Source organism: Corvus kubaryi, unplaced genomic scaffold (genome assembly GCF_017639235.1).
Source record: "Corvus kubaryi isolate FWS band 111438036 unplaced genomic scaffold, C.kubaryi_AGA036_p1.0 37396, whole genome shotgun sequence".
NCBI classification, from domain to species: Eukaryota; Metazoa; Chordata; class Aves; order Passeriformes; family Corvidae; genus Corvus; species Corvus kubaryi.
The window spans coordinates 545,992-568,233 of record NW_024581135.1 but is presented as its reverse complement, the minus strand read 5'-3'; the positions used below and the strand labels follow the sequence as shown (position 1 = coordinate 568,233).

General features: G+C 56.6%; 2 protein-coding genes across 2 annotated transcripts; one reads left to right on the top strand and one right to left on the bottom strand.

The window, feature by feature from the left end:
* The first annotated feature begins 71 nt into the window (after positions 1 to 71).
* On the top strand, positions 72 to 10,917 carry GALNT5 (polypeptide N-acetylgalactosaminyltransferase 5). The gene is made up of 10 exons (XM_042040605.1): positions 72 to 1,011; positions 3,655 to 3,821; positions 4,580 to 4,699; positions 5,047 to 5,182; positions 5,558 to 5,677; positions 6,041 to 6,158; positions 6,343 to 6,666; positions 8,091 to 8,171; positions 8,756 to 8,917; positions 10,534 to 10,917. The coding sequence occupies exons 1-10, from the start codon at positions 272 to 274 to the stop codon at positions 10,678 to 10,680; spliced, it is 2,115 nt and encodes a 704-aa protein (XP_041896539.1). The 5' UTR covers positions 72 to 271; the 3' UTR covers positions 10,681 to 10,917.
* A 3,991-nt stretch (positions 10,918 to 14,908) lies between these two features.
* ERMN (ermin) lies at positions 14,909 to 18,003 on the bottom strand. The gene is made up of 3 exons (XM_042040606.1): positions 17,523 to 18,003; positions 17,130 to 17,216; positions 14,909 to 15,555 (listed from the first exon to the last, which is right to left on the bottom strand). Exons 1-3 carry the CDS (start codon positions 17,767 to 17,769, stop codon positions 15,128 to 15,130), a joined length of 762 nt encoding a protein of 253 aa, XP_041896540.1. The 5' UTR covers positions 17,770 to 18,003; the 3' UTR covers positions 14,909 to 15,127.
* Positions 18,004 to 22,242: the final 4,239 nt, after the last annotated feature.

The following is a 22,242-nucleotide window of genomic DNA, read 5'->3' as shown; positions in this document are numbered from 1 at the left end:
CGGGGGCCCGGGGCCATCGCCGCCTCCCCGCCAGCCCCCGGCCCCCGGGCGCAGCCGCACCCCGCGGGCAGCCCCGCTCGGCGGGACGGGCACGGCGCTGCTCGGACACGCCGGCGGCGGGAGCGAGCGGCGTCCCTCGGGCACAGCGGGACAGGCCGGCCCGGCAGCCCGGGGTGCGGGGACGGCAGCGCATCCTGGACCAGAGGAAACAAACGTGGGACGGAAAGAAACTGCCTCCAAAACTCGCTTCGTCCTCATTAGCAAAGAGGGGATGAACCTCGCCAGCCCCACAGCCCCGCGCCGCGGACCCCACTCTGCGGGGAACGCCACAAGGGGACATGGAAAGCACAAAGAACTTGCTGACAAGAGCAGTGATGGTGCCCACGCTGCGACTGCCACTGCTGGGGCCACCGCGATGGGTGGCAGGAGCCGGACGCTGGGTGCGACGCCAGGAGCAGCTCCCGGGCCAGCTGGCCCTGGACTGGACCGGCACGAGCAGGCGGGAGCAGCTCCTGGAGCGGCTGGCACTGACCAGGATGGACATGAGCAGGCGGGAGCATCTCCTGGAGCGGCTGGCACTGCCCAGGATGGGCAGGAGCAGGCGGGAGCAGCTCCTGGAGCGGCTGGCACTGACCAGGATGGGCAGGAGCAGACGGGAGCAGCTCCTGGAGCGGCTGGCACCAGCCAGGATGGGCAGGAGCAGGCGGGAGCAGCTCCTGGAGCAGCTGGCACTGGGCAGGAGCAGGCAGGAGCAGCTCCTGGGGCAGCTGGCACTGGCCAGGATGGGCAGGAGCAGGCGGGCAGCAGCCCAGGGATGCACAGAGTTCTGTCCATGGATGCAACGCTCGCCCCAAGAGACCCCCGAGCTCCTGGCCAGTTTGGACACCCTGTTGCAGTCCCTGATGAAAAACAAGAAGAAGCAAAAAGTAGATGGAAAGAAGGAAACTTTAATGTCTACCTCAGCGATCTGATCCCTGTGGATCGAGCCATCGCAGACACCAGGCCTGCTGGGTAAGATCCGCTCCCCTTGCACACACCCCTGTGCTGCACCCTGGGAATGGGCTCCATGGCTCTGGGGAGGGTTGCTGGGGGCACACCGAGCCCTCCACTTCAGCCATGCTACCTGTCAGATGGCTTTTGCCTGTCCAGGTTAGAGCAGTTTGTTGTTAAGTGTAACTCTGGGTAAAGTTTGCAGGTTGTTATAAGCCATTGAGCCTGGCTGCCCAAAGGGGCCAGGACACACAGCACGGGTAATGGGGTCAGGCCTCTCTGTGCCTCAGAACGCTGTACCTGGTGTGTCAGGTGCAGCTCTGAGCATAGCTGCCTTCAGAATTCGTGCGTTGGTTCCTGGAGCCTGCACCCCGTGGGTGTGTGTGGGCAGCAGGAGCCCCACTGCCTGGAGGGGCTCTCACACCTCAGGCTGCCGTGGCCCTTCCCTCGAGGAAGAGGCACCACAAGGGCCCTCCCGGCCGGGGAACTGCGGTGGCTCCAGAAACCCCCACAGGAGACGTGCTGAGCGCTGGCACCATGCAACAGGCACGGACTGGAAAGGCAGTCTGGGGGGCTCTGGTCTGTGGGCACATGCGGGGAGGGACGTGGAGTTTGGGCTTGGAAAGCTGGCACACAGTTACAGCTGTCGTCATGAAACGGGTGCGTGGTTCTGCACATCTCGGGACTGCACTTGAAAACGGTCACTCTCTGCCAACAGAGAAGAGCAGGACAAGGCAAGGGCAACAGAAGGACGAGAGGCTGGGGAGCCCCATCCTGAGCTGCCCTGCCAGGTAGGCTTGGCAGTGCTGGGTTGAGGCTCGGATTTGATGATCTTAAAGGTCTTTTTCAACCTGAGCCCTTCTGTGGTTGTGAGAGCTGCAGGGAGGGCAGGGAAGGTGCCAGCTCAGGTGAGTGCCAGGCTCATCTCTTACACTCAGCCCTTCCTGCAAGCATCTCTCAGCCCCTGGGCAGGTGAGAGACTGCAGAGAGGTGCAGAGACCCTCCCACATCCCTCTTCCCATGCTCACAGACCACAGGTGGGGTGGGAATTGTGCCGTGATTATCCCCCATCCCACGGGACAGTGCAGACGTTCCCACAGTGCTGGTGGTGCATGCTGAGGTGAGATCCTGCACGGGAAGAATGGAGCAGGGAAGGGGGGAGACAGCTAGGGCTGCTTCCTGATGCCACCTACAGAAGCCACCTGTGCACAGGACCAGAGCTGTGGTGGCACTAAGCCAGCGCTGGGTTTGGTCTGGGCAGCAGAGCCCCGGAGCTGCGGAGCAGGAAGCAGCTCCGGGCAGTGACGCACCTGCCCGGGAGGAGATGCTTTGCCGTCACGGGGAACACCTTGGCCAAACAGGGCGCGTCCCTGGGGATGTGAGCTGCTGCTGCCATGGGGCACGGAGCTGCCCTGGGCACCCTGGTTCTGGCAGGAGCCTGTGAAGGCTCTGCCCTCGGCCCCTTGGCACAGCAGGTACTGGGCTGTAAGGGCCAGCTCAGGGCAGTGGCTGTTGGCAGCTCTTGGGAGCCAAACAGCTCATTATTTTTTGGTGTATTCCAGTCTCTCCCAGTTTAGATTCCAGTTCCTTTTGTGATTCTTCCTGGAGTACTGGATGAGACCACTGAAATCTGGCCAATCAATGTGTCTCCGTGCACAATGCTCGTTGCTTTTGGAGCTTTACTGACAATGCTGGTGTTCCCTGGGCACTGTGTCCCTGCAGCTGATGTGAGGGAGAGGGCCCTGAGGAGGAGTGTGATGGGCAGGAGGCTTGTGGGGAGCGCAGAGTCCAAATCAGGGGTCCTGGGGCTGAGAGAGTAAGGGAAGAGAAGGCTCCAGGGAGACCTCAGAGCCCCTCCCAGTGCATAAAGGGGCTCCAGGAGAGATGAAGAGGGACCTTGGACAGGGGCCTGGAGTGCCAGGACAAGGAGCAGTGGTTTTTCACTGCCAGAGGGCAGGGTTAGATGGGATCCTGGAAAGGAATTGTTCCCTGTGAGGGTGGGGAGGCCCTGGCACAGGGTGCCCAGAGAAGCTGTGGCTGCCCCTGGATCTCTGGAAGTTTGAGGCCAGGCAGAATGGGGTTCTGAGCAACCTGGTTTAGTGGAAGGTGCCCCTGCCCATGGGAGCAGTTGGAAAGAGAGAGGCTTTAAGTTCCCTTCCAACCCAAACTATTCCAGGATTCTATGTGGAGGACAAGGGGGCGTGACCCAGTTCTGCTCACCAGCTGCCCAGCAAGCGGCTTGTGGAGGCAGGACTGGATCCAAAATGAACTTTTCAGTGTTTTCTGCCCGCTGACCTCCCTGAGACAGAAAGACACATCTCAAGGATTGTGACACAGAGTAATTCTGGGGTGATTTTCACTTAGCCAGAGCACTGCTGATTAACTGTGAAGCCCTGAAATTCCTCTAAATTTCCTTCAGAATAGGTTCCTGTCAGAACCAAGTGAGTACATCGTGTCCCATGGGGCTGCCCATGAGAGGGGTCATGGGGCTGTGTGTGGGGTTCCCCCCTGACCCCTCTGTTTCCCTCCCAACACTGCAGGGCTTTCCCTCCATATTTCACATCGGGCATTTTCCCCCTCCCCACACATTTTCCCACAAACAGAGCCTGCAGATTTTCAGGAGTGTGACTGGCCTTCACCTGTGAGCCCATGTTGCTGTTGCAGGTGCTCTGAGCAGCAGGTCCACAACGACCTCCCGACCACCAGCATCATCATGTGCTTCGTGGATGAGGTGTGGTCGGCCCTCCTGCGCTCCGTGCACAGCGTCCTCAGCCGGTCTCCTCCGCACCTGATCGAGGAACTCATTTTGGTGGATGACTTCAGCACTAAGGGTAGGTGAAGCTTCTGCTGCCTTTATGAAACTAATATAACTTGAGGGCAAAATGCAGTTTATTCTCTGTAATTCAATTCTAAGTGGGAGAGAAATCACGTTTTCTCCTTCCGCTGTATTGAAGTGCATCCCTAGCTTGCACTGGGGCTGAGGGGGATCAGAGCCCTGGGATGCTGGGCTTGGCCGTGGGGGATGAAGGCAGAGGCTGCCAGAGGCTCCAGGAGCACCAGGGAGCTGGGACCTGCCCAGCCCATTCATCTTTGGGGCGTCCTGGCTCAAGGGGTTGTGCAGTCAGGAGATGCTCTCACCCCTCGCTGTGCAGCTCCCAGGCAGGTGCCCCGTGTTCCCAGTGTGGGGGACACACTCCCGGGTGGCTCGGAGGACAGGGAGCTGCAGTGGGAGCAGTGGTGAGCCGGGATCTGCGCTGCACAGTGCCTTCCATTGGCATTTCAGCCGGTACCCACCCCTGTGTTGTGATGCTTCCACTCCCTGCTGACTTCAGGCCTTAAAAATGTAGGAATGATGTAATTTCCCGACTGCTGGTTCTCCAGGAAAGGTGCTGTCTCAGGTGCTGTCTCAGGTGGGCTTCAGAGCTCACACCATGCACACAAGGAGCCGCGCACCGTGCCCAGATGTTCCCACCCCAGACCTGAGGACCTGGTGTGCCTGGAGGTGCTTCCAGGGAAAATCTGCATGTGGCTTTTCACCCTGTATGTGGGTGGCAGTGGGTAAGTCAGCCTCACTCTCTGCACCCTGCAGAGTACCTGAAGGAGCAGCTGGACACGTACATGTCGCGGTTCCCCAAGGTGAAGATCCTGCGTCTCAAGGAGAGGCACGGTCTGATCCGGGCCAGGCTGGCGGGAGCAGAGGTCGCCAAAGGTAGGACGGGAGCCGTGTTCCAGCCATGTCAGAACCCCAGAGGTGCTGGGCATCCCTCTCCAGCACTTGAGTTTGTCCCTCCCCATGCACCAGGAGTGTCCTTTTGTCGGCATCTCCAGTCCCAGCTCCACCACCTGCCCCAGCCAGGCTGTGTCAGCACCCACATGGCCATTTCTGTCCAGAGCAGGGAAAAAACACTCTTGGCTGTGGCTGGGCAGGTCTGGGGAGCCAAGGGGGGTTGTGGCACAGTCAGCAGCACCCTGAGCCCGCAAGGTGCCTGGGGAGGCTGCTCAGCAGGGGCTGGGTTGGGGTGCCCAAGGCCTGACCCTCCCTGGCCTGTGCCGCAGGCACTGTCCTGACGTTCCTGGACTCGCATGTGGAGTGCAACGTGGGATGGCTGGAGCCGCTGCTGGAGAGGGTCCACCTGCACCGGGCCAAGGTCGCCTGCCCCGTCATCGAGGTCATCAGCGACAAGGACATGAGGTGAGGCAGCTCGTCCCTGGGAATCCCACTGCCCGAGCTGGTGTCCTGAGCGAAACCTCTGACTGGGACCACCATGGATCCATTCCAGGCAGTGGATCCGTGACTCTGGACCCCATAACCGGCCTCCAGCAGCTTTCCACAGGGGACACAGAACATTGCTGTACACCAGAAATTAACATTAGCTGTGGATGTGGCCTGTGTTTATCACACACCTGTTCGCTTTTTCACAACTTTTAGTACATGAAGAGGATTCCTGATGAAATTGTTAAAATCCTGGTTTAATTACCTACAGATATTCATCTTCACTCATTAGGGGTGACATTTCAATCAGGAATGTGACTCAGAATTAGTCAGCCCGATCTTTTTTCTGTTTAGTTACATGACCGTGGACAACTTCCAGCGTGGGATTTTTACTTGGCCAATGAATTTTGGATGGAAGCAGATTCCACAAGAGGTCATTGAGAAAAATAAAATCAAGGAGACTGATATAATAAGGTAAAAAAAAGCAAATGCGAGAGCTTTGCAAACCAGCCTGTTCCTTTGGTAATAACTTAGCAGCAAAGGCTCCTTTGAGGCCAGATGTTGTTCTTTTGTGGCCAAGCATTGTTCCTGTGCTTGCCAGGACAGCTGAGGCACAGGTGCGCTGGGCAGTCCCACCGCCAGGCACGGCCAAAGCCCAGGAGGCCTCTCTCCCCATGCATGGCACTGCTGGCGTGTCAGCCGTGCTGCAGGGCCAGGAGAACATTCCATTGCCTTTTTCCCTTCCCTGCCCCATTGCAGCTCTCAGGCCAGGTAAAGCCATGCCAATGCCCTCTCTGTCACGGCCACTGACAGACCGTGTGGCCTCTCTGTTCCCAGGTGCCCCGTCATGGCAGGTGGCCTCTTCTCCATCGATAAGAAGTATTTTTTTGAGTTGGGAATGTACGACCCAGGGCTGGATGTCTGGGGAGGGGAAAATATGGAGATTTCATTCAAGGTAGGTCACTGGTACCCCTGCCAGCCTGGGTGGGTGATGGAGCTCAGGTAGGGGCTGCCCAGGGACAGTTCCGTGCTGGACACCCCATCTCCCCTGGCACCTGACTTCCTGGTTCTCTCCTGGCTTGCACAAAGCCAGCACCCAACATCAGCTCGTGTCTCTACCAGTGACCTCTGTTTCTCAGGTCTGGATGTGCGGAGGAGAGATCGAGATAGTTCCGTGCTCCAGAGTTGGGCACATTTTCAGGAATGACAATCCTTATTCCTTCCCAAAAGACCGGGTGAGAACGGTGGAGAGGAACCTGGCCCGTGTGGCAGAGGTGTGGCTGGATGAGTACAAGGAGCTCTTCTACGGCCACGCTTACCACCTGCTCCTAAAGAACGTGGACGTCGGCGACCTGACCCAGCAAATCCAGCTGCGAAAGAAGCTCCAGTGCAAGAGCTTCCGGTGGTACCTGGAGAATGTCTACCCAGATCTGGAAGCTCCCCTGGTTAAGGCCAGTGGGCTGGTACGTGCCCAGAGGATTCACTGTTCTCGGGGGATGGCTGTGCCCCGGGCAGCATCCCGCACGCTGCTGCTGCGCAGCTTCCTGGCCTTCGGTAGCATTTCGGATGTTTGATACGGCACAGAGGCCTGGATTCCACGGTATTTTTGTAAAGAAATAGGTCACAGATAGAAGGGATAGTTTCCTTCTGGAGAGCTAGGTGGGTGTTTTGATGGTTGAGCTGGGCACATGGCAGTGCCAGGACAGGATGTGCCCCTGGGGTGGATGTGCCTCAGGGCTGGATGTGCCCTCGGGTGAGAAGTCTCTCGTGGTGGGAAGTCCCACATCACATGGGCATCCCAGGGGATCCCGCCCCGGCTCCCTGCCCCGGCTCGGGGGTCGCAGTGCAGGGCGGGGATCGCGGTGCAGGATCTGTAGGGGCAGGGTCTGTAGGGGCAGGGTCTGTGAGTGCAGAGTCTGTGAGTGCAGGGTCTGTGAGTGCAGGGTCTGTGAGTGCAGGGTCTGTGGGTACAGGGTCTGTGGGTGCAGGGTCTGTGGGTACAGGGTCTGTGGGTACAGGGTCTGTAGGTGCAGGGTCTGTAGGTGCAGGGTCTGTAGGTACAGGGTCTGTGGGTGCAGGGTCTGTAGGTACAGGGTCTGTAGGTGCAGGGTCTGTAGGTGCAGGGTCTGTGGGTACAGGGTCTGTGGGTGCAGGGTCTGTAGGTGCAGGGTCTGTGGGTACAGGGTCTGTGGGTGCAGGGTCTGTAGGTGCAGGGTCTGTAGGGGCAGGATCTGTGAGTGCAGGGTCTGTGAGTGCAGGGTCTGTGGGGGCAGGGTCTGTAGGTGCAGGGTCTGTAGGTGCAGGGTCTGTAGGTGCAGGGTCTGTGAGTGCAGGGTCTGTGGGGGCAGGGTCTGTAGGTGCAGGGTCTGTAGGTACAGGGTCTGTAGGTACAGGGTCTGTAGCACGGCTCTGCCGCCAGCAGAGCGCAGCAGCCGCTCGCGTTCCCGGCGCTGCGGGGCCGGGAGGAAGGACCGGCACCGCTCTGGGCACAGAACCTGCGCCTCGCCGGGGGCAGTGGGCAGAGAACACCTTAAAGTCCTTTTGAATTCAATGCTGCCTCCACTAGCCCCTTGCTTGGTGCCTGGTGGGAGAAACCACGTCAGGCTCCCCTTCTCCTCCACCACAGAGTCCCTGAATGGTTTAGGTGGAAAGGGACCTTAAAGCTCAGCTTATTCCATCCCCTGCCATGGGCTGGGACACCCTTCACTAGATCACGTTGCTCCAAGCCCTGTCCAGCCTGGCCTGGAACACTCTTTTCTGCCTTCCTTTGTTATGTGAACAGTATTAATCAGAGTCCTGTGAACCCAGCAGGTTCAGTGCAGTGTAACATCCTCTCTCCCTTCTTGGGAATTTATGTCTAAATCTGCCTTTTGTTGCTGTTTCCCAGCTCGTTAACGTGGCCCTGGCAGGGTGCATCGCTGTGGAAGGCTCCACTCTGGCTTTTGAGGAGTGTGATGTTAACAACACGGTAAGGACAGTCTGCACACACCCCGGGTGTGTCACACTGCCTGTGGCGCTTGGCATGGAGCTCCTGTGCCTCGCCGTGGTGACCTGTCCCCTCCCTAGGAGCTAACGAAGCCCTTCCTGCCTGGGGACATGGCCAGGTGATGCCTGGCAGCAGCAAGGGGCAGGAATTGCCTGTTGGCACAGCCTGTAGCCAAGCAACAGTGTCAGAAACAGCAAATTCAGCTGCTGTAGGAAGGTTTGATAAAGCTATGAGTTTGCACATGAAAACAGAAATATTTAAACACCAGCCTGTGATTTGTGTGCTGGTGCTGAACATCCGGCTCTACCTTAGAGCCCCTTCCAGTGCCTAAAGGGGCTCTGAGAGGGCCAGAGAAGGACTTTGGACAAGGGCCTAGAGTGACAGCACAAGGGGCAATGGCTTCCCACTGCCAGAGGGCAGGGATGGATGGGGTATTGGGAAGGAATTCCTGCCTGTGAGGCTGGTGAAGCCCTGGCACAGGGTGCCCAGAGAAGCTGTGGCCATCCCCAGCCAGCCCTGCGATGGAGCCTGACGGGGCCGTGTCTCTTCCTGCTCTCTCCCCACAGAACCAGAAGTTCAACTACACCTGGCTGAGGCTGATCCAGCACGGAGAGCTCTGCCTCGCCCCGTCTGCCATCGTGGGAGCAGTGGGCCTGCGCCACTGCCAGGGCAGGAGCCGCAGCCTGGCCTGGCTTCACAGGTCACTGGCCACTGTCCAGCCGGGGCTGGTGAGTGATGCAGCCCCTGCCATCCCGGGATGGGTCAGCGTGCCGGGACAGCGCTGACGGGGGGACAGCCCGGCACAGGGGTGCCCCACCCTCTGCTGCCCGCTTTGCCAAAGCCACCTGTCACCTGAGACACGTGTTGGTGCCCGGCCCCCCGACTCTGCTCATGCCCCTCTGCGGGGGCTGTGTCAGGCCCAGTGACGAGCATCCTGACCCAGCCTGCCAGGCTGGGGGACACGGGGGGACACTGGGGGACACTGGGGACATGGCAGGTGCTGCCACTGCCGCAGCAGAGTTACAGAACATCCTGGTTCTAGACAGAAACCGTCGATAGCACTTAAAGGGAGACGAGTCAGTATCGATCGGCTCTCAGCTCACAGGGGGTTTTAAAGAAAGCATTTATGGAAAGGAAAAGAATGGATACTCGCATTAATTGCCTGTGCTGCACAAAGAGTCACGGCTGTGTCTCTGTCAGCCCTGGTGTAAGCAGCTGTCCAAAATGCTCTGAAATGGCACAGTTTATTGTTGAGAAAGAAACACTGTTCACTTAAGAAAGAAAAAATGGAGTTGAATTACGCACTCAATATATAGACAATTTCCTGTTCCACTTTGGTTTTTTCAGCCTAAAGTGTTGAATGCCAGAATGCCACAGGCTCACCTTGGGTGTTTGGGGAAAACTACAGGAACATTTTTATCCACTTACTGAAAATTGTCATTTCACTTTGTGAAGAATATGCAGAAATGCCCAGGGAGCTGTATGGGGCACGGGCAGGTCTTGTCTCCTGTTCCAGCCTGATATCTCAGCTGAGGGTGAGATGGATTTGGTGGTGCTCTTTTACTGGTGCCAGCAACAGGAGTCTGAGGAGAGCTCAGTGGTTGCTGGCTAAAGGAGTTGCAGTGCTTTACCCTCTCCTGACATCAGTCATTGTGTTGTCTAATGATGTGAAGTGCAGCTCCTGTCTGCACAAAGATGCAGCTCCTGCCCAGACCCCCTCCACACCAGGAGCATTTCACCTCGGTGTTAATGAGCTGGCCCTGAGAGTCGATGTCCCTTGCCTGGGGCAGCACCTGCAGCATCACCTGGCTGACCGCTGGGGTTAGAGAGGTAAATCCAATGAGATGTGAAAAGCAAAAGGATGGCGATCACTCAGACTCTTTGTTCTTTCACAGTGCAAGGTACTGCCCCAGCACCTGAGCTCCGGGGCTGGTGCCTGACATCCTTTTCAGTGCAGTACCAGTGCTGAGCTCATCAGCCAACAAACTAAAACACGGAAATCAGTCGCCTGCTGTACATTCCCTAGGTAGCAAATCCCATCCGAGTGACTCCCTCCGTGGTAACTGCCACGCAGACAGTGAGAGTATTCCAGGAAGCACAACAGGTGTGGCGTGAGCCTGGCTCAGCAACAGGTGCAGGCCTGGATCTCACACCAAAGTCCCTGTAAGTCAGCAAAGATATCCAGGTATTAGGGACAAGCCAAAAAAAGGGCACACTGTACGGGGCTGGGCTTTCTCAGAGGGAAAGTAGAACTGCTGCTGCAGGAGCCCTAAAGCCTGAATGGCCCCTAAGCCTGAGCCCTGCCAAAGCCCGGGCCCCCTAAGCCCTCCTCTCTCTCCTGCAGACCGACCACATCATCTCGGAGCACCAGCACCTCCCGCAGCCGGCTTGCTTGGAAGTGGATCCCTCGTACAAAGCCCTGAGGGTGAAAGCCTGTGACTCCACAAACCCTTATCAGAAGTGGCAGTTTGGCACTTACCACGCGGACTGAGGGCAGCCCAGTTGCGCCAGGACCGCCGAGGTGTGACAGCAGCTACCGAACGGGAAGTGCATTTCCAAATGATAGCTGGAATCCGTGGTTTGATACCAGCGCGTTGAGGGACCCGAATACCGAGAGCAGCACGTCTCACGTGACAGTGCCTGAACAGATCAGCCTCATTTTCCCTCACTGGAGAAGACTTTGAGGAAAACTCATTTTCTGTATTATTAAATGGAAATATTTTTCGAAGTCCCCATCCTGCTGTAAGCAAACATCCCTCAGTTCCCACCCACAGCAGCATAAGCTACCGAAATACTTCCAGGGCCCTGTAATTTTGTGAGCAGCCAATTGGGCTGCTTATTCCTCCACAGAAACTGGAAGTTTGTTGACCGATGCATCAAAAAATCCATCACCGTGTCCGCGCTGGATCTGGCTGCAGGATCCCTCCCTGTGGGACCTGTTGTGTGACAGATGAGGATCAGGGTTCTGTGAGGAATCAATTGCACGTTGATAAAGCCCACATTTTGTAGTGGGAGGTGGATGGGGGTCAGCCCCACCAGGGCTGCAGAAGAGGCCTGGAGCAGTCCTTCCCTGTGCTGGGACAGCGAGGACACACGTGCCTTGCTTTGCGTGGTGGGGAGAGGAGCTACTGGAGCAGGGAACCAGAGGTTTATCCTGTTTCTTGCCAGAGGCACGATCCAGAGGCCAGCCTGGAAGCTCCTCATCCCAGGGCAGCCAGGTTGTCCCAGCATGGGGCTGCCAGGACCCACCCATGTCCCTGAGCCCCTGTGGCTTTCTGGGGGCTCTCCAGGAGCACTGCTGCTCCCTCAGCCCAGGCTGCATGGCACAGCCAGGCTCTGCACACCAAACTCCCTCTGGACTCACTGTCATGGGCAAGTGTTGTCCTTCCTGTGAAACTCTTCATCTCCAAAATCCATCACCAGTCACCAATGGGACGGATTTGATGGGAGAATAAATTCTGTGTGCCAGGGCTGTGAGATCCAGAGTACGTAACACCAAGCGGGGTTTCTACCCCGCTCCCATTGGGAATTCCTGCTGAGGGATGCTGCTCCCTGTACCCCTGCAGAGATGAGGGGCAGCTCCAGCACAAGCCCTTGGCGTACCTGGGCTGAGCATGGCCCTCGCTGCTTACGGCACCGGTGAGCACAGCCGAGCCCCAGTCCTGCCTCACACCCCCCGACCTCTCCTTTGGGTTTGCAGAAGGCCCTGGCATATTGCTACCTCTGACAGGGTGGATCAGTGCTGACAGCATCTGACAGGCTCAGTCTGCCAAAATATTGATTGGCCCAAGAGATTTTCCCAGTTGACTCCTATTCCAACTGTCTTCCTGATTTTCTCTCCCTCCTTCAGTGCAGCTAGCCCGCAGTCACCATCAGAAAAATGACACAGACGTTGTTTGGGCAGTCAGCTCGTATCAGGAGCATGAATTTCATCAAATTCTGTTTGCTGACATTCAATCACTTGTCACCGAGCAGGCACCAGGTGGTCATATGTCACAGTCACATCCCATCGCCAGCCCTGTCACTCGTGTGCCGCTGCCCTGCTTGTGTAAATGCTCACTTCCCTGTTGGATCTTTGCTCAAAGACTGGAGGGCGCCTGGGGGCCGCTGGCAGTGAGCTGGGGCCCTGCTGTTGCTCCATACTGAGAACATTCCGATGGCACCAGTCAGCCCAGTCTTCCAGAAACGAGAGCATTTTTCCGGCAGGCTCGGCAGCCGTGGCGCTGGGCACCCGTGCCACTCCTCCCCACGGACACTCGGGCTGGGCATTGCTCCGTGGGGCCGGGCAGCTTTGGGAGCAGCAGGGCCAGGCACCACGGGTGGAAAAACCTGTGCATGGGATGGGGACAGGAGCCCCTGATGTCCCCGGTGTTAAATAATTTAAAAAAAAAAAAAAAAAGGAATAAATGATAATAGATGAAGCTGCTTCCTCTGAGCGCAGTGTGTTAAATCTGACCAACCTGGACCCTCTCTAGGGGCTCCTCCCGAGTTACAGCCAGGTTGAACCGTAAAGCATCACCGCAGGAAGAGCCTTCAAAGCGCCAATTCCCCTGATTTCTGGCCGTGCTGGCTCCTCGTTCGGTGCAGGGAAGGGCAGTCGCTGAGCTGGTTGCTGCAGCCACAGCTGCTGCAGGTGTTGTGACACCTGGCACCAACTCTCTGCACAGGGCTCCGCCTCTCACTCGCCGGCCGTCAGAAAGGATTTTCAGGCTGTGGTTGCCATGCCCTAGGCAGCATCTGCCTGAAAGTGCCTCTGCTCCAAGGACAAGGGCCCAGATCTCTGTGTGTCCCTTGCCCTCACACGCCGTGCGGGCAGCTCCGTGCCCGGCTCCTCCCCATGCGCATCTGGCCCGCTGACCACAGTGATGGCCAGAGGCCCAGCACTCCATCCCTGCCCATTGTGAACCCCTTGCTGTTCACACCACACCCTCCCGGCGGGTCAGGCCAGGTGGGAAGGGCTCTCGGGAGAGGCTCTCGGGAAGGGCTCTTGGGGGCCCCGAGCATCCCAGCCCCTTCCTTTTCCAGCTCCCCGCGAAGGGGAGAGGCCCCTGCCGCTCTGGGCTGAGCGGGCACTGCTGTGCAGGGGAGGTACGAAGCGAGTCCAAGGCTCTCGGAAGCCCTGGGGAGCCTTTCCCACCGAAAGCTCTGGGAGTGGTCACAAAGACTGATAGAATCAGAGTGGTTTGGGTTGGAAGGGACCTTAAAGCTCATCTTGTTCCACCCCCGTGCCATGGGCAGGGACACCTTTCCCTATCCCAGGTTGCTCCCAGCCCTGTCCAGCGTGGCCTTGGCTGGAATCACCATAACCACGTTTTCAAGAGAGACGTGCCACCCCCAGAGCAGCTGTCAGCAGGAACAGACCCACAGTATAAGTTGGTACAAGCGAAGCTCAGAATTTCCCCAGGCCAAGGAGCAAATAAACAAGTGTGAATGGCACAATGAGGGCTGTGTCTGCTGGCACAATGCAGAATTGCCCTGTATTATTTTCACGTTGCCAGTAAATAATTGCCTTTATGTAGAACAAGAAAAGTCAAAGCGATAATCAGTGCTGCTGGAGATGTAAAACTAATCCTTAAAAAGGCACTTATGGCTGCAGGAGGCCACTGTATAACTCCATCCTTACCTCCTCTCCCTTGCCAGCTGTTCTCAGCTTTCCCAGATGCTTTCTGGAGTGACAATTGCAAAGCTAAATCCCAACTCTAGACAAATCTGAATGTAAAACATTTTTAAAAGATTGCCACCACTGCATGGTGGTTACACAAAGGTCTTTCAAAATGGAGAAGGGTAATGTCCAGGTGAGACAAAAATAATGGATAAAACTCACCTGGTTTTGACAAAATAATCTTTAAAATTTTGTGTCTAAACTTAGCATGAAAATCAAGAAGACACCTAAGAGTCTGACCTGGTGGCATTGGGAGATTAGGTGATCCTGGCAGTGGCCAGGCTCACCATGTGCACGCAGGCACAGGCATGGAGGTGCCGGCTGAGCTGCTGCCCTCAGGGCCAGCCCAGACCCCGCTGCGTCTCTGGAGATGGCACTGGTCACCGGTACCACTGGCCCAAGGCCACCCTGGGCTGGCGGGGCAGACACCGTGGCCAGCCAGCACCAGCAGCACTGCCCACAGCTGCCCCCCGGCCTGGTGGGGACCCCAGCACCAGGGCTGGGGCTGCCAGCAAGGAGGGACAGCAGGGGAAGAGGAGCCCGGTGTGGGCTGGCTGCACCCTGGGTCACAGTCCCGCTCACACGGGGGGCAGCAGGGCCGGTGTGGGCAGGCAGGTGACACCACTGCTCACACCTGAGTCCCCAGTGCTATCACACCCCGAGTGAGGGGTGGCAGGGAGGGCACAGGGGCCTCGGTGCCCCCTCATCCCCTTCGGCTCCCAGCCAGCAGCGCCTGCCCGCGGTGTCGGTGCATCTCCACCCCCGCAGCACAACGTGGGCACGGACGGTGCTGGCAGAGGGAGGCTGCCAGGGCACCATCAGGCACAAGGACAGGCAGACTGCAAAACAGAGCAGGGGGGTGCCAGCAGTCGTCCCTTTTTCCCCCTGCCCTGGCAGTGTCACGACTGCCACACTGCCAGCTCATTACTGCACGGCTGGTGGCTTGGGCCACGTGCGTGTCGGCAGCCAGAGGAGCCCCAGCCAGCTCCAGCCTTCCTGTGGTCTCAACACGCTTGTAAAGGTGGAGACAAAATAAGAGGATAACCTTAAAATCAAATGGGTATGTACTTAGCAAACTGATTATTTATTTTCCTGCGCTATGGACGCTTCTGCCCCTGTCAAAGCCAAGATGTTAAATTTTCACAGTGTATTATAAATCATATACAAAAAGAAGGAAAGCAGTGACCTTGTGTTGCGTGAAGAGACACGTCTTGGGGGAACAAAATAAAACCAAGCTCGGAGCAAAGGCTTGGTGTGTTAGGCACTTCCCCTCAGTTCATAAGTGCATCATGGACTCAAACTCATCGATCCGCTGCTTGGTGTTTCCTTTGCGGATCCTCCGGTAGGAGATTGTGTTGTATCTGGAATAGCTGTGTCTGGAGATGTCATTCTTTTTTCCCAGGCCGGGCTGCTCCCCCCGTTTCTCCAGCGGGGAGTTGCAGCCGGGGCTGGCCGGGGGCGGTGGTTGCTTGTCGCTGTCTCTCTGCTGCAGGCGGGACGCCTCGCTGCTCTCCTTCTTGATTTCAATCACCTGAACTTCATCCTCTTCGGTGTCCTCCTCCTCTGCCTCCTCCTCTTCCTCCTCCTCCTCCCCGGCCGGGTTCCCTGTGGCGTCGGCGCTGCCCGCCAGGGTCTCCGTGCCGGGAGCGGCCGCCGTGTCCGGCCCGGCGCTGCCCGCGGGCAGCCCCGCTGTGCCCCCCGGCCCTGCGCGACACGGGCGCGGCGGTGAGAGGGGCTCCGGGGACACTCACCCGCTCCTGCCCCACATCCCCCACCCCAGGGACAGGGGGAGCACGGCCAGGCTGGACCCCAACACCGGGGCTGCCTGGGGCACGCTGGAGAGACTCCCTGCGCTCCCAAACTCATTGCTTGCCCTTTCTAATGCCTCCCCCGTTGTACTCCCACTCCCGGGAAGGGAAGGGAAGGGAAGGGAAGGGAAGGGAAGGGAAGGGAAGGGAGCTATTCTGCATGCAGTGCCCAGCTGTGCCCCACTGGGACGTGTCCCTCCCTCAGCAGTGGCCACCCTGGCGGCGATGGCCATCTCCCATTTGCCCTGTTTGGCACGTCTCTGTGGTTAATGATGCTTTAATGTTGCAACAAATGGTCTATTCAAGGTTTTGCCTGTGGGGTCCAGAGTATTAATTAGACTAAATTGGTTGGATACTAAAAAGCTGCCTGCAATTTCGAGATAAAGTGCTGTGGTTGCAGGGCGGGTGCAGGGGGCCCATGAGAGATCCTTTAATAGGTTTTATTGTGTGCTCCTAAAGCAGCACAGCTGGAATATGGATGTCAGCTCTAAGTGGGAAAGCTCCACCACTATTCACCTCACAGCCTAGGCAGCTGCTATGAAATATTAATTTGCCCATGACAAATGTTCAGATATTTTTCCTTTTGTTAATGGAAGCAGGTTTTGCTTCCAGGGCTGAGCCCATGACTCATTTAGAGCCCACTTCAAAGATCAGGGCAGAGCATCCCCAGCAGCTCCCGGTCCAGCCACCCTTGTCCCACCACTGCCAAAGCCACAGAGATGGGAGGAGCCTGTGGGTGGGAGATGTGGAAAGGAATAATGCCTAGAGCCCCCTCGGAGAGACGCGGCTGTTCTCCTCTAGTAACACTCCAATAAATATAATATAAAATACTCCTTTGGTAACTCTCCATAAAATACTCCTCCTTTCGGAGGAGTGGCTGCAGTTTGCATAGTGAATTAAGTATGTTCATTTATGCATATACTCAGTATGTTTGTAACTCCTGACCAGGATGGGCAGTGACCCCCCTGCAGCCCTGCTCACCCACAGGAGATGACTGAGGGTCCATTTCCACCATTTTCACCCAGAAACGAGCAGAGCAGACCCAGTAGCAGGTGTTCAGGGGAGCAATTTTTTGTGGGTAGTTGGTCATTGGGGGATTCAACACTTGATGAATCAGGCAGGAAAAGAATTTGGGTTTTGTGACCACCAGCAGCCTCACAAGGTTCTCCTCTGAGCATGGAGCAGAAGACAGAGTATCTCCCAACCTCATGAGGCTGTTGGGGACCTCCTGGCTGAAGATCCCACAAAGCTTCAATACCCCAAGGTCGAGGAGATTCGTAAAACCTCTGTAGGGAAGATACCAGCCGTGGTTTCTAAGGTGCAGCAACTCACAGATGAGAAATGAGTCACTGCTCTCTGGAATAGAAGGGTCTGACCCAATTAAAAAGATAATAACCACCTACATCCAGCATCCATTGTGTCTTTGCTACACATCAGGGAAACCCCGCATCAGATGGCATTTTGCATTACCTTCCCCTGATCCCTGGCCATTGGTCCCTGTGTCCTGGATATCCGCTGGTCCCTGCTGTAGTGTCCCATTGTTCTCCGCTCGCTTTTCTTTGGGAAACACAAAGCACAAGACATGGGCTGATGGAGCAATTAGTGATGACAATCAGGTTTTAATGGCTGCAGATCGGCAGATTTTCAGAGCAGATTTAGAATTGCTCGTTTCTTTAGTTATGAACTGTTCATTGCATCCATCAAATGTGACCCAGACTCTGAATTACTCCAAGTCACTGTTACAGCTACCACAGATTAGGAATTTTGACTAACACGCGCAGCACGTCCCGCTATTCATCAGGCTATAGATAGAACAGAACTTTTCTCTCCCAGCACTTAGAGACAGGCAGCCCCGTACGATACCTTGGCACCGCTTCTCTCCAGCAAAATTCCCAGGAGTGATGTCCTCTCCCAATGAATTTCTATTTTCCTCCAGATTTTCCTTTTCAGGTGAAGTGTCAGGGCTCGTTTCCGCATTTGCGTACGGGACTGTCCCAACAGATTTTTCAATTTCATCGATGCCACCGATGACGGGGCGCGGGCCGTGCTCCGGGGGAACGCTCCCGTTGCACGCCGGCATGGTGGGTGCTGCAGGGATTTCTTCCGTCATGCTGAGGGCCGGACCGTGCCGTGCCGTGCCGTGCTCTCCGACTGGGGCCCTGCTCCTCCGGGGCCCCGCTCCTGCCCCGGGGTGGGGAGCTCCTCGTCACCCCTTCGCCCCGGGGTCTGGTCCCCTGCGAGAGCGGTCCTGGCGCGTCTCCTCTGCCGAGCCCGCGGCCGCACCATCCGCTGTGCCCAGAGCTTGCCAGCCCAATCAGCACCTCCCTTGTCGCCAAGGCTCTGCCCGTTGCATAATTAAGTGCACCATTATAATTTAGATAAACAAACAATCTGAAGCAAGGAAGCTTTTGTGCTGGCCTGGAGAGCGGGGCTGTGGGCATGTCAGCCCCGCGGCAATAAACGGGAGTTTGTGCTCCGGGCACAACGGCCCTTTGTGTCCCCGCTGGACACAGGCACGGCCATTGTTCTGACCCCTAATCCCCGGAGGGTGACCGCCTTCCCCAGCGCCTGCCACCTAACCCGCTTAACATTCCCCATCGGGTTTGTGCCGGGAATCCTGCCGGGGATGAACCTCGCCGTGGATGGACCCTGCCGTGGATGGACCCTGCCGTGGATGGACCCTGCCGTGGATGGATCTTGCCAAGGATGGACCCTGCCGTGGATGGACCCTGCCGGGGGTGGACCCTGCCGTGGATGGACCTTGCCGGGGATGGACCTCGCCGTGGATGGACCCTGCCGGGGGTGGACCTTGCCAAGGATGGACCCTGCCAGGGGTGGACCTTGCTGAGGATGGACCCTGCCATGGATGGACCTCACCGTAGACGGACCTCACTGAGGATGAACCTCGCCCTGGATGGACCTTGCCAAGGATGAGCCTCACCGAGGATGGACCTTGCCAAGGATGAACCCTGCCGTGGATGGACCCCGCCGTGGATGGACCTCGCCATGCTGTGGGGGCTCAATGGGCACATTTTGCCCTGTGGGGAGCAGCCCGGGCAGTGGGAAGGGCACAGGCCCTGCACACGGCGTGGTGCCACACTGTCCACCTATGCCTGGCCACAGGCCCTGGACAGCCAGCACTGCTCAGAGGGGCTGTGGCTGCCTCTGGAGCCCTGGCAGTGTCCCAGGCCAGGTTGGATGGGGCTTGGAGCAACCTGGAATAGTGGAAGGTGTCCCTGCCCATGGCAGGGGGTGGAACAGGATGAGCTTTAAGGTCCCTTCCAACCCAAGACATTCCATGATTGTCTCAGTAGCTCTCAGTCAGACCTAAGGCTGGCAGGATCCAGAGTAGAGTGTTTTGCAGAGGGAAGCTGGAGAATCAGTGGAGCAGCACTGGGGCATTTCTGACCGCAGCTGAACTTGTCTCAACCCTGCTGCCCAAAGCCAGGTTTACGTAAGAATGTAATCTCCTGCTGTGAATGACATTCTGTGTTTGTACAATACAACACTTCTGGTATCTTTGGGCTTTAGGGTTTGGAAATCCTCTTGGGGAGTTCAGCCCCTGATTAGAAATGGATCCAAAGCCTTTCCACTGCTTCTATTCATCTCTTGAGTTCGTGTCTTTAAATCAACAAGTTTTCATTATTGTTTTGAAATGAGCTTGGTTTAATTGATTTATAAAATCCATCCTTCGCTGGAAAACTCTGTCCAAAAAAAATGAATGATAAGGTTTGAAAGTGAGTTGACCGTGCAGCAACTGGTGCCCTCAGGAGGAGAGGCTGAGTACCCAGCAAGGTCTGGTGGCTGGAGAGGAGGAAGTTCCTTTCTATTATCAGAGAGTCACAGAACCATTTGGGTTGCCACAGCACCCCGCAGGATTGCAGACGGAAAAGGCAGCTGTGGGTTCTTCCCACCACAGGCAGCTGTTTGTAAACACTGGGCAAAGCTGCCTCTCAAGGCAGGGAAACATTCCTTCTGCACAAACCCAGTGGGGTGGATTTCTGCCTCTTCAAGCTTTTAAAAATGAAAAAGCTTTCTTCTTTCCAATCTGGTGTGGCACAGCCACAGCTGGATGTGACACCACTAACAGCAGCTGGTCCATGCCAGGAGCACCGGGACTCGCTGCTGGCTCTGTCTGTGGATAAGTGTGAGTCCCCTTTGCCTTGCAGGGCTGGCAGGCCCGCGATAACCACGAGTGCCATCTTCTGCTCAGAGCTCAGAGCTGGGTGTGACCAGCGGCTGCCACAGGGGAACACGGCCCGCGTGGGAAAGGAAGTGCTGGGTGTGGCTGCAGGAACCAGCTCACCAGAACAGCAGGAGGGAGCCAGGACCTGGTGGGAGGGGTCTGGGCACTGGGTAAGACCCCGTTGAACAGTTAAGTCCCCTCAGAAGGTCAGGCTCTGTAGCATTCATCAAATTAATTAAAATGTTCCATTTAAAATCAAATTGCATTCTTCGAAGACCAGGTGCACTTTCCTCTGCAGTAAACTTGTGTTACCCCCTCAGCCCCTGGGGGATAAGCCGAGAAAAGGTTCCACTGGCTGCTGGGAACTCTCCAGTCCCTGCAGTGCCCCCGTGATCAGTGAGAACACCTCTGCTGCTGGAGGTCCAGAGCACCCGGAGCCGAACCCAAACCCCTGGTGTCACTGTCCCGTGCCGCCTGTACACCCACCCTCCTCCTGCCCCGCTCCCGGGAGGCAGAGCAGGATCCACCCAAAGTGCTCTCTGCAAGGAGAAATGCCATTTCAAAAAGCTGTAGCAGCTGCTTTGCTTTCTGAGCACTTTGGCTGTCCTGTGAGCTCCTTCCTCCCCCACAGGCTGGGGCACAGCAGAGCTCAGTGCTTGTCACCCACATCCTGTTTGTGATCCTGGCTGTGAACGTGTCATGTTGTCATTTCATAGCACCCAAAGCGTGCTCTCACCCTGCTGGGACCACATCACTTGTTCTGTCTGTCTTGAGCCTGCTGGGTGTTCAGGCTCCTCCAGCCTTTCCATGCTCACAGTAAGTGCCTATATCCCAGAGTGTGGCAAATTAACCTTTCATACCAAAGGAATCACAGCTTTGGCCTGTAAAGCTGCAATAAATTAGAGTCCCTTTCTCAGTGCTGGGGCCGCCCATTCCCTTTAGGCACTACAACTCTCACCAGATGTTCAGTTTTTTCTGCCCTCAGTTCCTTTTGGACACCCCTAATCTGCCTTTAACTCAACACTTTGGCCAATGAGAACCAATCTCTGATTTTTATTTCTCCCTCCAGCTGGTGCTACTGGCAATGAAAAGTAGAAACCTATTTTGAGATAGCAAATCATGGGCAAAAGCTTGGTGTCTAGTGACGAGCTCCAGAGCCCAGAGCAGCACCTGAAATGCCCCAGCCTGGACTGGGGATGGGCTTCAACACCATGGGGGTGTTGGAGCAGAACCCCCCTCCCTCCAGGGGCTGGGGCTGGACCCAGAGCAGAGGAGCTCCCAGGCTGAACTGCAGGCACTCGGTGCAGCAGCAAGGACAGGACATCACCCTCATGTACAAAAAGCTCCTCTCCTGATCGTCCTCCAGCTCCCCTGACTTCCCTCCAGCTCCTCTGAGTGCCCTCCAGCTCTCCCAGAGACCTGACATATTTCCAGCTACTTAATCCTTTCCACAGAAATTACAGAGGCCGGTACTGACTCTTCTGCCTTAGCAATGTCCATGAATCAGAGAAGTTTTGGGAACAGATTGCTTTTGTTTGGAGCTCATCTCGGAGGGAAGCTATTGGATTTAGCCTGTGGTCCCTCTCAAGCCCAGAAAACCCTGGAATGGCAGTACCCGAGGGTACAGCTGCACAAGCAACAGGAGAATGAGTCACACAAGGTCTTTGAATTATATTTAAAATGCTTCCAGTTGTATTTGAAAAAACATCATTAGGCTGCTCAGGCTGAACAAACAGCCTGTTTCTGTGTACTGAGAGGGAGCGAAAAATCTTTTTTCCTCACATCTATGCCCATAGTTATTAAACCCCACTTCACACATGCTCTCATGGCATCCTTACTGCCTGAAGCCTCCACTTCTGGAGAAATGTGAGCAGGTGTGGAGTGCTGAGAGCAGTGGGACCAAGGGGCAGCTCCTGCACCCCTGGGGCACTGGGGGACAGGGTCCCCAGCACAGCATGCCAGGGGAGGCCCTGAATGCCACCAACCTGCCTGCACAGAGCAATCATGCTCATCCCTGCAGGACAACCCTCTGCCTTTTTTTTTCTCTTTGCCTTAGAGAGGTCAGATCTGCTGGGCACACACAGATGCTCTGGGCAGCACCACAGACACCACTGTCTTCCCCGGCACTGGCTCTGCAGAAGAGTCTGGGGGCATGTGCCTGCTCAGGAGGGTCCTTTCCACTCCAAATCCCCTGGAATGAGACAGCCTGGCAAGACATGGAAAATCAGCAGCTGGCAGAGACTGCAGCTGCTCAGATCAAACCAGTATTGGGTTATCACATAGTTTGTACAACAGCTGCCAGGACACTAAACCTGTCATCCCAGAACATCCCTGCCCAGGGTCTCTCTGCCATTCGCTCCAGGCTCCATCCTCTTCCCAACAGGACTCTGTCACTGG

Bases quoted from the DNA above. Each gene is read 5' to 3' on its own strand.
- GALNT5 (XM_042040605.1), top strand. From the start codon at position 272: ATGAACCTCGCCAGCCCCACAGCCCCGCGCCGCGGACCCCACTCTGCG. The intron at 5,183-5,557 runs GTGAGGCAGCTC...TTTTCTGTTTAG, and splicing joins ATCAGCGACAAGGACATGAG to TTACATGACCGTGGACAACT. The intron at 6,159-6,342 runs GTAGGTCACTGG...TCTGTTTCTCAG, and splicing joins ATATGGAGATTTCATTCAAG to GTCTGGATGTGCGGAGGAGA.
- ERMN (XM_042040606.1), bottom strand. From the start codon at position 17,769: ATGACGGAAGAAATCCCTGCAGCACCCACCATGCCGGCGTGCAACGGG. The intron at 17,217-17,522 runs GTATCGTACGGG...TGTTTCCCAAAG, and splicing joins TGGAGAGAAGCGGTGCCAAG to AAAAGCGAGCGGAGAACAAT. The intron at 15,556-17,129 runs GTAATGCAAAAT...CGTGTCGCGCAG, and splicing joins TGGCCAGGGATCAGGGGAAG to GGCCGGGGGGCACAGCGGGG.